We start from the raw sequence: 17655 nt of genomic DNA, 5'->3' as shown, positions 1-17655 counted from the left end.
TCTAAAAGCAGCAGTCAATTAAAGTCATTAAGTTCCCATCGTTGATTCTATCAATACACAACCGAATTCAAAATGAGTTTTTGAAAACTTGCAGGCCTTCTAAAGTGACCTTTGGGAAAATCATTTTGGAGCAGGCTTATAAGCGTTTTCCTCAAAGGAAGTTGGGCTTTTTATACAGGAGAGTTTTGGGGCGATCACAGCGGCTCTCAAATCCTTGGCCAGCCTCTCATCTTTCTGAAGACTCCAGAACTCAAGGTCGATGCTTGGCAGAACCTTTCCTTCTCAGGTCTCAAGCTGCCTGTGTCTAAAACAAACTCCAGTATTTTGGATTTGGTTCTGAGAACCTGTTTCTCCTAACCTCCTGTGTGCACCGATGACACCACCACTCATTCAATGTCAAAGTCAGAAGCCTCAGGGCCATCCCCAAATTTGCTGTAGCCTCATATAGACTGTATCTCCATACTCCATTGTTTCTGCAACCAAAGCTCTGTGGTCCCCAGCCCTCTCCATACAGCCTGTCATTGCAGGCCTCGGTCTTACCAGTCCCTGCCTGAGACCTGAGGTAGGCTCCCCTGTGGATTCCACGTGCCTTCTGTGTGTTCTTTATAAAGCACCCAGAGAAACGGGTTCCTAGAATGCAGCTCTAGTTGTCAGAATGGAATGTTCTGGATTGAGTCTCTGGGCCCTTTGTCCTGCACCAGGTTCTGTAGCATCCTTCCTTCAGTTTTGCACTTGGACTGTGAGATTTAAGTTTCTTATGAGGAAGTGTTTTCTCATGCCCATTTAGCCTGGGGAGGACTCTTTCCCACTCTTCTTCTTAGCCTACCGTTTGTCACATCATATCAAAAGCACTTCTAAACTTGCATGTATTGTGGGTGGGGAGACAAACCTTACCCGTGTCTATTCCTAGATCTGGCACTATTGAGACACGGTAGGTCTTCACACATGTCAAAGGATTGACTGAATGAATGAATGAATGAATGAATGAATGGATGGATGGATGGATGAATGATATTTTCTTAGGCTCTCATTTTCTCTGTGACAATTCATCTGAATTGAGTCAAAGAGAGAGGGAAAGTCCACTTTTTGGTGGAAAGTGATCAAGCAAAGATTTAGAAGTCATTGAGTTAGGGCCATTTACCACTTGCCCCTAAGGCTAAGGTGGCAAGCATGTGTCTTGGGGTTACAGGAGATACTGATGGAGATCACTATGAAGATGGTTATTGAGACTGGGATAATGGTGATACTTGGTGATGATGGAGGTAATGATAGAGAGATGGTGATGGATAAATATAAGAATGGCAATGGTGACAACAGTCCAGGTTAGCCTTGATTGCCAACTTGACATAGCCTAGAGTTATAACTGAGAGGAGAAGCCTCAGTTGAGAAACTGCTTAGTCATATTGGTCTGTGGGCATGCCTTTGAGGTATTGTATTCATTATTAATTGATATAGCAGGGTGAAAATGACTGTGGAATGTCTCACCATTCCTTGGGCAGGGGGTCCTTGGCAAACCTGTAAGCAGTGTTTCTTCGTGGTTCATGATTTCGTTCCTGCTCGAGTTCCTGCTCTGACTTCCCTCAGTGAAGGATTATGACCCAGAACTATAAGGCAAATAAATCGTGTTTTCTCCCCAAGTTGCTTTTGGTTAGTGTTTTATTATAGCAAAACAGGAGTAACTAACTCGGAATAGAGTTTATTATAAAGAGAGTGATGTGTTGGGGTTGGTCTGGCCCTGCTGTGGATTCAGGATGCTAAACACTGGCCCCCAAGATCTGGCTGCCTCCAAGGAGCAGATCCTCGGTTTCACTAAGTGATGCTAGGTGACCTTGCTCCCCAAATCAATAAAAGGCTAAATAAAGCCTGTGATTGGGCAGTAGATAGAGGGAGGCAGGTTTGCAGTTACCTGCCTGGGAGGTGCAGGTAGAGTAAGAAAAAAGAAAGAAAAGAAAAGAAAAGAAAAGAAAAGAAAAGAAAAGAAAAGAAAAGAAAAGAAAAGAAAAGAAAAGAAAAGAAAGAAGAAAGGAAGGAAGGAAGGAAGGAAGGAAGGAAGAAAGAAAGAAAGAAAGAAAGAAAGAAAGAAAGAAAGAAAGAAAGAAAGAAAGAAAGAAGANAGAAAGGAAGGAAGGAAGGAAGGAAGGAAGGAAGAAAGAAAGAAAGAAAGAAAGAAAGAAAGAAAGAAAGAAAGAAAGAAAGAAAGAAAGAAAGAAGAAAGGAAGAAAGGAAGGAAGGAGGCAGAAGAGGAGAAGGACGCCCTGAGAGGAGATGGACCATAAGCACCCAGGAGACAAAGTGAGTGACAAGGGACATATGATTGGGATGTAAGTTAGAATAGCTTCAAAACCTCTCCAATATAGGCTTACATCTTGTGAATAAAATACCTGCATTGTATGTCTTTTAGAAAAGCTAGCTACAATTTATAGTTTCTTTTACCATGATGTTGACGGAGGTGATGATAATGGAGATGATGGTAATGACGGTAGAGATTAAGATGTAGGAGATGATGATGATGATGATGATGGAAGTTATAAGGATGTAGATGGTGATGTGGATGGTGGTGGTGGCAGTGGTAGTGATGGACATGCTAACGATGATGATGATTGTGGTGATGAAAGGGTGTTGATGATGATAGCTGTCATGGTTTTAACTATTGCGGTGATGATTTTTAATGGTCATTTATCAAATACCCACATTGCAAATACTGTACTCAGTACTGCCGTCCCCATCTTACCCATGAAGCAAGTTTGAAAAAGGTTAGAGTCACACAACTAACTGGTCTCAATTTAAAGCCCAGTCTTCCACCCCAACAGCTGCTCAGTCTGTCCTATACCACTACACCGATCTTCAGAAGATGTGCGTATTTCCTCCTAAGTATTGACTAAATTCTTGGAACGCCCCAGATGTCTTCTCAGCACTGTGGAATGAGGGGGGAGTTACATTGCCTTCCCGGAACTCATAGGCAGGAGAGGAGAGACACATGTTTCAGAAGCCTGCGGTGTATCCTGTGGCCAAGAGTACTATGGAGAAAAGAAAGGGTGGGTGGAACAGAAGTCTGAGAGGCCTATGCCCGTGGAAGCACAGACTCCCTTACCTCCACTTCAGACACCCCACTGAGCCGTGTGAGGTATCTCTACATGCTCCACCATTTGGCAATCATCCCAAGACTTCCCCTGCCTGATCATAAACTCCCCAGTAAGCATGAGCCCAGCATGACAAAGTCCACGGGGAAACTGGGAGAGGCCATTGAGTAGAGCGACCGGCAAAGAGGCCAGAGCTTGCTGCGGGCAATAAATGGGTGTGATGAGGGTAGCAACGGTGATGAAGCAGCTATGAGAAACCTCGATCCGTGTGGGAGGCACAAAGTCTCTGCTCCCCATCCACGTGTGGGGTGTTTAATGAGAATGATCACTGACCACTCACACTCAGGATCCAGCGCTGAGCCAGTGACCGGCAACCGGGCCAGTGCCGGCTGTCCCAGGCATCGCTTTATGAAACATGTCAGAGTGGCCTTGACTCTGGGAGGTGACCTGCGTTCTCTCCAAGTGTGCCAGATGGAAAAGATAGAATGTTCTGGCGTGAAAAGGAAGCTGTTTCCCCCAGCCCTGACTCAGCACACATCTCTGCTATGTGGCAGTAGTGACCTGCAGTCTGGCCATGTCATCAGGTGGTTTTCCATTTCATCTTCTTCCACTCCAGCGAGGACAGTCCATGCCATGACCAAGGTCAGTTCTCTGAGACTGGTTTTAGTAAAGAGCCCCTACCTCACCTCGCTGCCCAACTATGTGAACAGCCAAGGATTCCAGAATATCAGATACTTTAACAGAGTACCAGGTCCCTTTGGCTACCCCATTGGCAAGGTGGTGGGATCAGAGAGGGGAGGGAGCATCCAGTGTGCCCTGCTCCTCACACATATCTCACCTGAGTTCCCAGAGGCACAATAATTGCTTAGTTCCAAGGCATTCCACCAGATGGCGCAAATGAGCTATATCACTAGCCCTTAATTTCTGATCAAAGAAAAATTTACACCATGTTAATAACAGCAGTAATTAAAATGCATTATGTCTTTATTATGTGATAGGAATTACTCTAAGTGTTTTTACATGCCTAGTGAAAGTTTAAAAATACAGGAGTGCTGCAGCCAGCTTGAGTGTGTCCTGTACCAGAGCCTTAGACAAGAATGGTTTTGATGTACCTTCATATAAAGTGGGATAATAATAATAATAATAATAATAATAATAATAATAATAATAATAATAATAATGATAGCATCTACCTTATAAGATTATTGAAGGGGGGGTAATAGACTTAGTACCTGTAAAACCCTTATAAAATACTAAGCACCCTGACTGTTAAATTAATTTCACTTGATTCTGATAATATCCCAAATCAACTCATTTTACGATGTATTTGTCACTTCACCTGTCACATTTGTAAAACCTACTCCTTAGCTGTGAACACTGGAAAAGCCAGGGGATCTCAGGACAAACAGGACAAGAAAGGGAAGGGGAGAGAGAAGCCTAGTCTATCTTTATATTGCTTCTTTCAGACAACCCATCCTTAAAACAGTCCAGGAAGCTGGCCAAGGAGCTGGGCAAAGCCGCAGAGATCTTTGGGAAGGGCAAGAATGGCTTGGGCTTTGGCAAAGTGGACATCACCAAGGAGACAGAACTTCAGCAGGAGTTTGACATCACCCATGCCCCGGAATTGAAGCTGTTCTTTGAGGGCAACAGGTTAAAGCCCATCAGCTGCAAAGGTAATGGTGACTGGGGTTCAGGTGATTTCATGTCCATGGGAAGCCATTGGCAGGCAGTTCAAGGCTGGATGTGGGACACTCTGGTCCACATGCCTTTCATCACCCAGGTTCTTTCCATTTGTTGCTCCATCTCAATTTGAGCCCTGGAGCCATCTCCCTTTTCCTTGGTATCCAAATGCAGGGACTCACCATAGGTTGTGAGCATGGATAGAGAGTGGTGAAGTCACTCCCATTTGCAACCCATTGGCTGGAATTCTGATCCATGCTCCCAGTCAAGTGCAAGAGAGCCTAGAAATCTGGTTCAGCTCTGTCTAGAAGGAAACTGAGACTGGGTGAGCATTCAGCCGCTCCTGCCACAGGTTCTCAGCCAGGGAGGGGAACATGAGTTTTAGACTGCAAACCAGAGCTCCTCTTCAATTCTACTTTCTGCTATAGACGGTTTCGCCAGGGAAACACTGCTGGCCCAAAGAGGAGGTTGCCAGGGGCTAGAGACATAGATTTGATAGTAAAGTGTTTGCCAGGGACCCAGGTTTGATCCCCAGGATTCCTGTGGAAAAAAAAATGCAGGATTGGTGACACCTTGTAATCCCAGAGCTGGGGAAGTAGAAATGGGCAGGTGATGGAGCTAGGAAGCCATGGAGGCTAGCCCATTTGGTAATTTCTAGGCTAGTGAGAGGCCCCATTTGAAAAAAAAGGTGACCACAGAACATGTGTGGTTGATCTCTGTGCCTCTAAATGCACACACGAACACACACGCACACAAGCATGTACATACATGCACATAATCAAGAAAGACTGCAGGTACTAGAGCAAAGGTGGAGGTGGGGTTTCTACCCAGTACTTTCTCTCGCACCGTCATTTATTGCTTTATTTGATGACAAATCTATTCGCAAACCCACTTACTGACACCTTCACCATGGTGATGAAGATGTCTGGAGAATCATGTACCTTAGCATGTGACATGGCTGATCCTAATTTTTAAGTGTAAATAATTATGGGATGTGTAAACAGATACTAGATAGACTGGGACAGTGGGTGGATGGGTAGACTCACTGATGGATGGAAGAATGGATGGATGTTACAATACTGGGTAAGCCTGAAGGAGCTCAGCAGGAGGGTACTCAGTGGGTGAAGGCATTTGAACCCGAGTTCAATTCCCGCCACCCACAGGGTGGAAGAGGTCACTCGATGCCTGTGAGTTGTTCTCTGACCTCCACAAGCAAGCTTTGGCACACACTCTTGAATAATTCATAAATTAAGTGTAACAAAAGAACTGAGAGAAACCTCTACCATGCCAATAGAATGGTACCATGGTCCATGTGTTAAGGGGCAGACTCAGAAAGCAGGCACTGCCTTTTACACGGTTTGACACTTCTGAAGCTTTCTTCTAAGCAGCAAGCACAAGAAAAGACCAGGAGCTAAATAAGCCAAACAAAGGAGCCAGCCCACTTCAGGAGATGGAGAGCAAGTAGGGGGTTTAGCTTTGAACAAACCTAACAGAATCTTGCTGCCTGCCGGAGCTAAAGAATAAGACCTTAGGAGCAAGGGAATGCAAGCTCATTGCAGTTCTCAGGATGCTCACAAGAGGGCGTAAGAGAAACACTGGACTGACTGGCTAGGAAAGCGCTTCAGAGGGAACTTTATGTAACAGACCAGGCAGGGCAATAGTCCAAATGGAGGGTAGTGTATGGAACCAGAGGAGGGATGTGCCAAGAGGGATGGGATCTGATTGCTAGGGATGCTGAGCAACAACAGGGGTCCATCCATCCCACGTAAGGGGTAGATGATGTCTTGGCTCCAGGGAGGACTGTGAAGAATGAAGCAGCCTGGTGTAGTTTGTGCAAATATACACCTGCTTGTGGCATCGCTCAGGTGCTGGCTTGCCCTTCCTTGTTGAAGGACAACTGAGACTCGATTCCATCGAGAGATGACAAGATGATTGTGGTGTGGCTTCTACACTCTACTTGAGGTTGGTGGAGAAGGTACTCAAGGACTCCTGTGTCTGGGATGTGACAATGAGTTGTGAGACCACCTCTGCCATACAGGAGGTTTCCATATCTTCCAGGAAGTCTGCCCTGACTGCTTAGGGCATGCAGTCTGCTGCTCAGCTGTGTTCCCACGATATCTGCATTCTGATCGAGAAGTTGCCTCACACGATCTATCTGCTTTGAAGAGCACCACCAAGACACGGGCTATCTAAGCTCCATCCTTGGGTTCCAGCATCTGCAACCAAGTCCATGCCTTTCGCCTCGGGAGCAGCCAGTCCCTCTCGTCCAGCCTCAGTTTCCTGATCTTAAAATGGGGCATGTGAAATCTCTACCACTCCAGTCTGCTAGGAAGATGAAGCAATGTTTGCGGAGCACAGGGCCTGATAGGTCCCTGAAGCCAACACTGCCTTCCAGGGGCCTTTTATGCTTCTCAACAGCCCAGCCTGGCAATGATTTTTACTGCTGTCGCCTAGTAAAGTGGACTAATTTCTACACAGCATCCTAGCTGGGGCTGGCAAGATGGCTCAGCAAGTAAAGGTGCTTGTTGGCAAGCCTGGCAACACGAATTTGATCCCTGAAGCCCTCATGTTGGACTCCAACAAGCTATCCTCTGACCTTTACACAAGTTCCGTGGTACCTGCGCACTGACTCACATAAATACATACATTGAAATATTGAATTTTTATTTTTACAAAGAGAATACTCAGGTTAGTAAGCAGTAAAGGGAAGATTTTTCTGGAAAGGGATATGTAGTAGGTATTCTAGCCTTATGAGGCAAAAAAAAGAAAAAAACCTGTCACACCTACCCACTCTGCTATGCACTATGTGAACAGGAATGGCTGTATTCCAATAAAGTTTTATTTATAAAATCCAACAGTGAGTCACATTTGGTTCATGGGCTAAGTTTGTTAATCACTGACCTACATTGTGCTGTATGTTAAATAAATAGAAATGTTTATTATTAAGTATTAATTTAGGAACAATTATGTTCTTAATAGTTAAGTTTGAGCAAAATGAAATTCCAAGAGCCCGGTTCAGGAAGACACACATAAAAAGACAACACATATTTTTGAGCTTACTCATCTCCCTCTCAGTGTTGCTTCCCAAGCAGAGAAAGGAGAAACGGGATTCCAGGACAGCCCACCCTTTGAATAAGATGTGCTTTGGCTGTGAGTCCTCGAGCTAAGCTGTAGATCCCGTCTTACAGTTGCTCATTGTAGACAGAATGAATCACGCCTACTTGACAGGACTTTTTTGGAATTCCAAGAGGAGACATGGTTCTGTGCACCACCTGCACTGTGATTATTGTGAACTTTCGCTCAGGACGCAGGTGGGATGTAGTCCTTGCTGGGTCAAAGCCCAGTCCTGCCCTCCTCTAATATGCAAGGACTGATGGTGAGAGACTTGGCTGCGTCTACCTCCCTGGAGGAAGGAGACTCAAACGGCCTCTGGGGCTTCTATTAGTGATGCAGTCACAGTTTGTGCTTGGAAATATGCAGGCAAGCTCTGTCCCAGTCAATCATTGACACAGCATTCACACCTGAGTTGTTATCGCTGTGTCCTCTGGCATGGAGTCAAGAGCCAGGGGAGGCACAGTGTCTGGCAAGGGCAGTGCCCAAGCTGCAGGCACACGGGAATAAGATGCCCCAAAGGACCTGAGCTCCTCAGACTCCAGAGAACCAAACAGAGGTCATACATCCCAGAAGAGGAGGCCTGGGAGCGACTCCTCTCAAGCTGGCTTTCCTGGTGGTCCACTTCCTTCATTCCCTCATTGTACAGTGACCTCTTTTCCTTTCTTTCCTTTCTGTCTTCCTTTTTTCTTTTGAGCACCCAAATATGTGCCTGACAGCTCACAATGAAAAGTTTACTCCAAACCATGACAACGGTTTCAAAAAGTGATACACTTACAGAAGTCATATGACAATGTCCGGGGCAGGGGACGGGATAGTAAGACAGAATGACATGAACAGGGGAACCACCGGTGCAGGAAGGCGTTGAGGCTGCAGCCATGGGTCCGATGACTGGAAGGTTAAGCTCATTTGGAGGCTTTTTTGATGATGTCGTCTGTGTGTGCATACTTCTTTGTCGCCTTGGAAATGGGGTCACTACGTAGCTTTGTTTGGCCTGGGGTTCAGGCTCCCCCTCCTCCAGTCCTGAGGACTAGGGTTATAGGCATGAGGCATTATCCCTTACATCAATCCTAGTTGTGTCTACTAAAGCTGAGCATTCCGTCTTCTGTAGCCCAGAACTACTGATGGAAGGTAGTCACTGTGCTCTGGGTAAGCATCCCTAGGGTTCCAGCTGTAGGAACTAAGGAACAGGTAAAGAAATGCATATTGGTAGAGATTGGGGAACATAGGTACTCCTAGGTGAGAGGTGGGAGGCTTTTATGGAACTTGTCTTTCTCAACATATTAAGACCCTGAAGGGCTGGCAAGGACCACACCCCACACCCATTTCTTTGAGTATCAGTTACATGTATATGTTTATTTTGTGAAAACTCATCAAATGTACATTATCATTTACTTCCGCATGGAATAAGATTCATTGTGGTTTTTCATACAGGTCTAATGTACTTAGGATGGTGGTTCTCAGTCTGGGGGTCTTAACCCCTTTGGGAATTAAATGACCCTTTCATACTGGTGATATGCCAGATAGCCTGCATGTCCCATATTTACATTATAATTAAAAACATTAGCAAAATTACCATCATGAAGTAGGAATGAAAATAGTTACGTGGTTGAGTGTCACCACAACACGAGGAACTGTATTAGAGGGTCACAGCAGCATCCGTGAGGTTGAGAACCACTGGCTTAGGAATTGTGGTCGTTCCTGTTGTCATATTGACTGGATCTAGAATCACCTGGCAGAGGGGGCTCTGGGCTCACGTGGGAAGGATCATCTTTATTGGGCTAACCCATGCTAACCGAGGGTGAGACCCTTCCCCACGCAGGTACTAGAGGATGAGAACTGGAGCAAGTGAGCAAGCGCTGACATTCACTGTCCTCTGTTTTCGGTTTTTGATGCCACGTGACCGTGACCGGCTGCTTCCAGCTCCTGCCCACCACCATGACTTCCCTGCTGTGATGGGCTGGGCTTTGAATTGTGAGACAAACCAAGCTTTTCCCTTTCTTTGCTCTTGCCAGAGGGTTTTTGTTTTTGTTTTTATTGTAGCAGCTAAACTGTAACTAAGACACTGAGGTCTCTTTCAGTGGCCTCTGCATTCTGGGTGGACTGCTCAGTCTTTTTTTTTTTTTTTTGTACCTCCTCATTTTTATTTTATTTTATTTTTTTATTAGATATTTTCTTTATTTACATTTCAAATGCTATCCCAAAAGTTCCCTATACTCTCCCCCTGCCCTGCTCCCCTACCCACCCACTCCCACTTCTTGGCCCTGATGTACCCCTGTACTGGGGCATATAAAGTCTGCTATACCAAGGGGCCTCTCTTCCCAATGATGGCTGACTAGGCCATCTTCTGCTACATATGCAGCTAGAGACACGAGCTCTGGGGGTACTGATTAGTTCATATTGTTGTTCCACCTATAGGGTTGCAGACCTCTTCAGTTCATTGGGTGCTTTCTCTAGCTTCTCCACTGGGGGCCCTGTGTTCCATCCAATAGATGACTGTGAGCATCCACTTCTGTATTTGCCAGGCACTGGCATAGCCTCACAAGAGACAGCTATATCAGGGTGGACTGCTCAGTCTTTATGAGGCAACTTTTCCTGCTTTGGGGCCTTGGCATGGGCATTCTGCTCTATCTCAGGCCTCTTCACCTGGGCTTCCTTCCTAACTTGGAGGCTTTCCTTTCCTTGATGCCTTCTGCTTACCTCCTGGACATTTTCCAGATTTCAGCTCCCACACCATTGTCCCTATGAAACATTTCTTGATCGTGGCTTCCAGGTAAGATATTTTTGCTGCAGGTTCATATAACTTTGCTCCAAACACGTCCTTTGGGTCTGATTATACACCTGTCTGTGCAGGGAGCTTCAAACGCTGTGGCAATTTGTTTCTTTTCTATTCACATCAACATCCGAAAGACTAAGTATGGCACCTTAATACAAGGAAGAAAAGTCAGTACAGATATGTCCAGTAAATGAATAAAGGAACTAATGAGTCACAAATGATGGTTTGGCTTCATCTCAAAGCTATTCAAAACAGATTCTGTTCTATTCAAAAATGATTTAAAAACTTCTCTTCCACCCTATACCAGACACTGATACCAATATAAATAAGAACTTAACCTCATTTTTTTTTGTCTTGTGAAATTGACGTTCCTAGGAAAGGCACGTCTGTCTGTTTGCAGCTATTTCATTCTGGCACCATATGGCACCATATTCCAGAGAAATATGTGTCCTCACTTTAGAGGCTAGGAATTCTGCACTTGGCTCCTCCCATGTGGCAGCTGAGTGATGGAAGTTGAAATTTTGGAAACTTAGAGGATATTTGGGTCTCAGTGAGAGCATTAGTGTGAGCATTAGAATCATAGATGCAGGAATTGCATTTCCCCTAAATTCAAAGAAATATGTGATTTTTGACTTATATTTTAAGAAAACCAATTCATTTTTCTATCATCTTCAAGAGGGTTGAGGCTGCTTCCTCTCAGGTATGATTCCTGGATGGGCTGGTGAACTGGCAGTTGGCAAGCTGAACCGTGCTTTCCTCTTCTGAAAAAAAAAGGAATCAGTTGCTGTGAAGGTTTAATGTAATAAGTACAATACTCAGTACAGGGTCTTGGCTGTGGAGAGAAGTTAGGGACCGTTAGCTGCTGTTAATATATTCATGTCTTGGAATTCTGGAGAACAAAAAAGAAAGCTGAGATTCCTCATTTAACCTGCAAAGAATAGGATTCAAGACAAGACACTTCTGTTCGTTGAATTCAGGAAAGTTCTGATAGTATCCATTTGATTGTCCCTCTTCAGATGTGGTTGAATCAACAGCTTTGGTTGTTTGGTTGAGAAGACAAATTAGCAAGAAAGCACTTTTGTTCAACAACAGCGAGGAAGTGGCTGATTTTGTGAAATCCAGGCCCTTGGTCATCGTTGCCTTCTTCCAGGTAGTGGGGCGGAGAGGTGGGAGGTTATTTCCGAGTCGTGAACTCTATGTGTTGGGAGGGGAGGAGGGGTTCTCACTTGGATAGGGTCCTTGCTCAATGTCCCCATCCACTGAGTGGGTGTTTCCAGGGAGCGCCTGGTTCCAATGAAGAGAGAGAACATAAAAGTTGAAATGTTAGAACTTAGAGGATGGGGAAAAATGGAGAGAGTAGGAAGAAATTAACATCCCTATTTAGTTGGTTTTAACACTGCAACTGATGTCTGGGGGATCTACTTAGAGTGTCAGAGACTTAGACAATGTCTTTGTTTTCTGGCTTGGGGATGATTTTCACTATGATTCTAACAGGTGCCTGTTACTATGCTTAGGCTAAGCTAGTCTCTAGGGATCAATCCTTATCTGGACCCAGTGGGGAAGATGCTTGGGAAAGCATATATATAATTTAAACGTGACTATGAAATGTCTTATGGTCACTTCCTATTGATTTTATTCTGTACAGTTAGTTATAAATGTTACCAAGTATGTTTTCTTGTAGAAAATGAGTTTTTCATGTGCCTTAATTGATTTACTTTGCACCGACAGTTCTCCGTCTCTCTGTAGACATCAGTCTTTGCTATCATATTTACACGAGGAGAGGGCAGAGCTCTTCCCTTTCTGCTTCCCCAAGAGGATTCTTGCCCCAAATATTCTTTCATGCTGAATGCTGAACCTCAAAGGCCAGAAGTGCAGCTGCATCTCAATACCAGCTCACATTTGCTGCTGTGTACAGTCAAACCGAATCACTTCTTCTGAAGGTGATTCAGGAATTGATTTTAAAAACACTCTCAAACGGTGGGCTAGAACAACTTTTAATAATAGGAAGATACTCAGTTATCGTCATTGATCGGTGAGAATTTGCTGTGTGGGGTTCAGTCATAGCTAGAGAGTCATCCTAGGTGGGAAACATCTATTAAAAAGGAGACAGACCACCTAGCAAAACCCAGAACTTAGAAATACAAAGGTGTAGATGGAGTATTCTCTCTATCTTCCCCTCAAATAAGCTAGGCACTGCTCCCTCCTCCAGATAACCATAGAATGGTCTTTCCCAAACAGGATTTAGAGGAAGAAGTGGCAGAATTATTTTATGACACCATCAAGGACTTCCCAGAACTAACGTTTGGAGCAATACAAATAAAAAATTCTTTCGGGCGATTCCATGTGATCCTTGACAGCGTCCTGGTGTTTAAAAAGGTAGGACGTGGCTCTAATGATCATGAGGGACCTCTCACGTCACACTAAGGGATAGCATTTGGGGACAAGCTCTGATTCCATTAGCTATGACCTAAGTGTCACTGGACTAGTTGACTTATGAGAGATCTGTTTTCTGGGTCCCCTTAGCGAATAAATGTTTCCAGCTTCTCCGCCTTTGCCAATATCTGTCATACATAGAATTTAGGAAGTTCCTTCACAAACCCTATTAAACTGTTAACTATATTCTATCTACATATCTAAAGTTCTGCAAAACAAATCAATTATAAAATCAAAAGCCAAATACCAATTATGGAAAATACATGCCAGTTTTTAATTTATTAATGATAAATACATTTATTTTAAGTACTTGGATTCTGTATTATATCTATGAGCAGAGAGGTATATTTTTATTTATCTACTAATTTTATTATAGTAATTTTTAGTTTGACATTATAATTATATAATCTACCCCTTTCCGTTCCTCTGTCCAACCCCTCCCATGTACTCTTGTTCTTTCTCAAATTCAAAAATCTCTTTTTCTTTAGTTGTTATATACATGCACACACACCACACACATAGACAACTAAATGTATAGATAAAACCTGCTCAGTTCATATAATGTTATAGGAAGGTATATGTTAAGCAGCTAAGCATTGAACACTATGGTTAGACTAGTTTTACATCCTGGCTCCAGGGTTGAGGTATGATTCAGTGGTAGAATACATGCTCAGTACATGTAAAACTTAAGGTTCCATTCTAGCACTAACTAGATAACAATCTCCTGAGACCATTATTACTAACCTAGTAATCTTGGATAAGTTATTTCACTTCTCTGTGTCACAATTTCCTCGTGTGGAAAGTATAAGGGGTATGAATATAACGAAGAAATAAAAAGAAGAAAAAGAAAGGGGAAAAAGTGGGAGATCACTATTAGCACCTTCCAACATCAGCAATAGTTTGGAAATCCTTGGGCTAAGTGAACTAACACATACACACGTTTGGGACGATGGTAGCTGGACGGCTAGAGCTCTCTAGAATTATGGGACTGCTGCTGTGACCAGCGAAGAGCTGAACTTTATTCAGAGGACAGCTCAGGACTATAACACACTGAAGCAAGAAAACAAAGACAAAAAAAAAATCGTTTGTGCTCTAAAACCATCAGGGTGGCTGGTGTCAGGGGCGGGGAAGGCTGGAAGGAAGCAGGGGAGAGGTGGAGAGGTCAGTGGGGAAAGCATTTCAAGAGTCTAGGAGAGAAGTTTGTACCAAGTTAGGACCGGTGGGGATGAAGAGATGGACTACTCACAGACTGTAAGCCATCACATGACCCCTATGTTTATTCAAATCCTTCTGGAAAGCAGTTACATAGCAGGATTAGCTATGCCAACTATTCATTAGGAAAGAAAGCAGAGGGGTGAGGAACTCAGAGAGCCATCAGACCACAATAAAGGTGTGACCCTTTGGAGTAGGAAGGCTGATAGATGAGGCTTTGACCACAGGAAGTTGATTGGAGGTGCCTCTCAGGAAGAACTGGACCTTCTAGTTCTGGGTTTGCTTTTGTATCCCTGATGCTTTCAACCACTGTTTTGTGGCAATGTGACATGGTGTTCAGCCTCAGTGCAAGTATTTTGGTGGATTTCAGAGCACGGCAGCTGGGGCTGTCAACCAGTCACATTCTCTATCACACACACAGACTGATTTGCTCAATGTTCATATCTATTAAGTACCTGGGTTATGTACTACTACTGACAATGTCCTCAGCGTTTTACTTTCAAGCCAGGGTGGGGATGGGGGTGGGGTGGGGCTGTGCTAGTTGCATCTGTTAGGTGTATATATTATGAAAGCTACTGCCATCTAACATGCTTTCCCTCTGGCTCAAGGGAAAAATCGTTAAACGTCAAGAGCTTATTAATGACAGTACAAACAAAGACCATCTCAATCAAGTCATAAAGCAACAGCTCACAGGCTTTGTGATTGAGTTAAACCCTGAGGTCAGTGACAAAGGGGTCTAGGGGGACAGCGGGGACCCTTGTGTGTACTCTGAATGACACGTTTCTCTTGCAATTCCAGAATAAGGACCTGATTTATGAACTGAACATCTTGAATCACATGCTGCTCTTTATCTCCAAAAACTCAGAGCCGTACAGCACCATAAGCCGACATTACAGACAAATTGCAAAGGAATTCCAGAACAAGGTTTGTAGCCCAGCTCATTTTTGAAAGCTCTTTAATGGTGTACAAGAGCAGCAGCAGACTCTGAGGGTAGTTGTCTTTCCTGCTCCATTATAAATTAATTCAGGAATTATTATGTGCACATAATTTGCATGTATAGTTCACAATTTACGTATCAATGCTCCATAATGTCTACTATCTTATATTAGATGAGTCTGTTCCATTCTTCCTTTGCGGGGAGCCAAGCCTATGGTCTTTAACTCATCTTAGTAAATATGCTAAAGGTATTCAAGTCTACGTTCTACAGAGACTCTGACTTCAATGTAGAAAATACACACTCAAATCAATGAGTACAATTCCTGGTGCTTGTAACTGCGATCCGCAGCATCAGTGGAAAGAAATCACCTCTTATCCTCATGCCTGTGTGTAATGACTTATTACATCTGGGCTATGAAAGGTCACCTCTTATACCCTATGCCTGTGTGTAACACACTTACTGCATCTGGACTGTGAAAGGTCACCTCTTATACCCAATGCCTATGTATAATGGCTAAATACATCTGGGCTATGAAATGTCACTTCTTGTATGCCTATGCCTATGTGTAGTGACTTACTGCATCTGGACTGTGAAAGGTTTTTTGTTTTGTTTTGCTTTACTTTTTCAAATGATGATGTTGAAATATAAACACAGAGTAAAGGCACTGAAGTATAAACATACTAGTTTTCCAAAAGATGCTTCCCATAACAGACTCCCTTTGCAAGTATTAACCTATTTTGTTTCTCGGTGTTATACTTTTGGATATTTAATGTGACTGACTGTGATCTGATGGTTCTTTTGACTTCTCATGAGCTATAATAGTCAATACTTAACCATATTTTAAAAAAATATTTTTAGTATGTGGGTATGTGTGCACATGGGAATATGTATCCCACAGTATGTGTGTAGACATCAGGGGACAGCTGTCAGGGGTCTGTTCTCTCTTTCTACTCTGTAGACCAGGCTAGTCTCAAACTCAGAAATCCGCTTGCCTCTGCCTCCCAAGTGCTGGGATTAAAGGCATGTATCACCATTGCCTGGCTATTTTGCACACATTCTTAAAACAACCCTCTAATGCAAGTATGATCAGGATCAGTATTTTACAAAGGGAACCCAGACATGGAACAAGAATAAATGCTCAGGACTTGCTCATTTCCTGAAGCTGTGTGGATTATGCACAGCATAGTCCTGGAAATTGAACTCCAGTTTCAGGTTTGGCAGCAGACATCTTTATCTGCTGAGCTATCTTGCTGGCCCTCAACTGTATTTCTTCCCTTAATCCTTTAATGTAGCTGGAATTTATTTTGGAATAGATCAGGAGATAGAGTTCTAAATTCTTGTTGCCACAATCAGAGGGCATCTCAAAATGTCATTACTGAGCCATCGATAGAGGTTTGACTAATATTGTCCCACTAAGCCTTACCACTTTACACCGACTATAGTATCTGGGGTATAGAAATAAGTGGTACTTGTTGGATGTGTTAGATAGGTTAACGGTCTGTTCTGTTTTGTTGTTTTTTTGTTTGTTTGTTTTATAGTTTCCATAGAACCCAGAAGACTGGCGCATTGACTCTTTTGGGCAAACCTTTGGATGGATGAATGGCCTGAGAGTAGGTGTCAGCAGATGTCTATAGAAGCCTCTAACTCATCTCCTTGCATCCATTCCTGCTTATTCTCTGTAACTAATTATTTGCAAATTTCCACCCCAACACTCTCTGACTTAATACCATCTTGACTCTTGCCAAACTAGACCCAAGCTTCTTACTGCCCTTCTGATCTCCACTTTCACTTTCATAGCATCTGACTTCATCACCCATGATGCTCTCCATCATGGTGCTGGTGTCTCACTTGCCTGTCCTTTCTACAACATTCTCATTTCATGTTCTTTTTTATACTAGAGCTTTCCTCCCTTTGCATTGCATTTCTACTTGATGGACTGCTGTTCCCTGTTCTGTTTGCTAAAATGGAATCTTTCTCTTGGTGTGCTCACTTCTCTGAGCCCATGTCTTGCCTCATCTGCATGGCTTCTCTGCTCCATCTGTCTGTTGTGCTTTCTAACCCTCACTATCTGAATGTGCTTCTTATCCATGTCCTCCACTAGGATGTAAGATCCACAGAGCAGAGATTCCATTTTCCCTGTATAGCACAAATGTCGGTGAACTATTCAATAGCACTTGATACTTGATGAACATTTATTGTATGAATGTATGAATAAACAGGTTATGTGTTTCCTTCATAGAGTAAGTTTGAATTGACATGTGGGAAATATTTTTCCACTTGCCTGCCATTCACTAAACCAGGCCTTTGCACACATTCTTTTTTCTTTTCTTTTTTTCTTTTTCTCTCTCTTTCCTTCCTTCCTTCCTTCCTTCCTTCCTTCCTTCCTTCCTTCCTTCCTTCCTTCCTTCCTTCCTTCCTTCCTTCCT

The 17655-nt window shown here is 43.5% G+C and overlaps 1 protein-coding gene across 3 annotated transcripts in view; it reads left to right on the top strand.

Annotated features, from left to right (window-relative positions):
- Pdilt (protein disulfide isomerase like, testis expressed) overlaps positions 1-17655 on the top strand; it is a 32394-nt gene that overhangs the window by 5656 nt on the left and 9083 nt on the right. For all 3 annotated transcript variants that reach the window (XM_021167724.1, XM_021167723.1, XM_021167722.1), the window contains 5 exons: positions 4547-4753; positions 11664-11797; positions 12886-13023; positions 14901-15011; positions 15091-15216. In XM_021167724.1, the coding sequence (XP_021023383.1) occupies positions 4547-4753; positions 11664-11797; positions 12886-13023; positions 14901-15011; positions 15091-15216 (716 nt within the window). The remainder of the gene's footprint in view (positions 1-4546; positions 4754-11663; positions 11798-12885; positions 13024-14900; positions 15012-15090; positions 15217-17655) is intronic.

The sequence above is a fragment of the Mus caroli genome, chromosome 7 (genome assembly GCF_900094665.2).
Source record: "Mus caroli chromosome 7, CAROLI_EIJ_v1.1, whole genome shotgun sequence".
Classification (NCBI taxonomy): domain Eukaryota; kingdom Metazoa; phylum Chordata; class Mammalia; order Rodentia; family Muridae; genus Mus; species Mus caroli.
The sequence above is the reverse complement of the archived record's forward strand: the minus strand, read 5'-3'. Positions and strand labels throughout refer to the sequence as shown.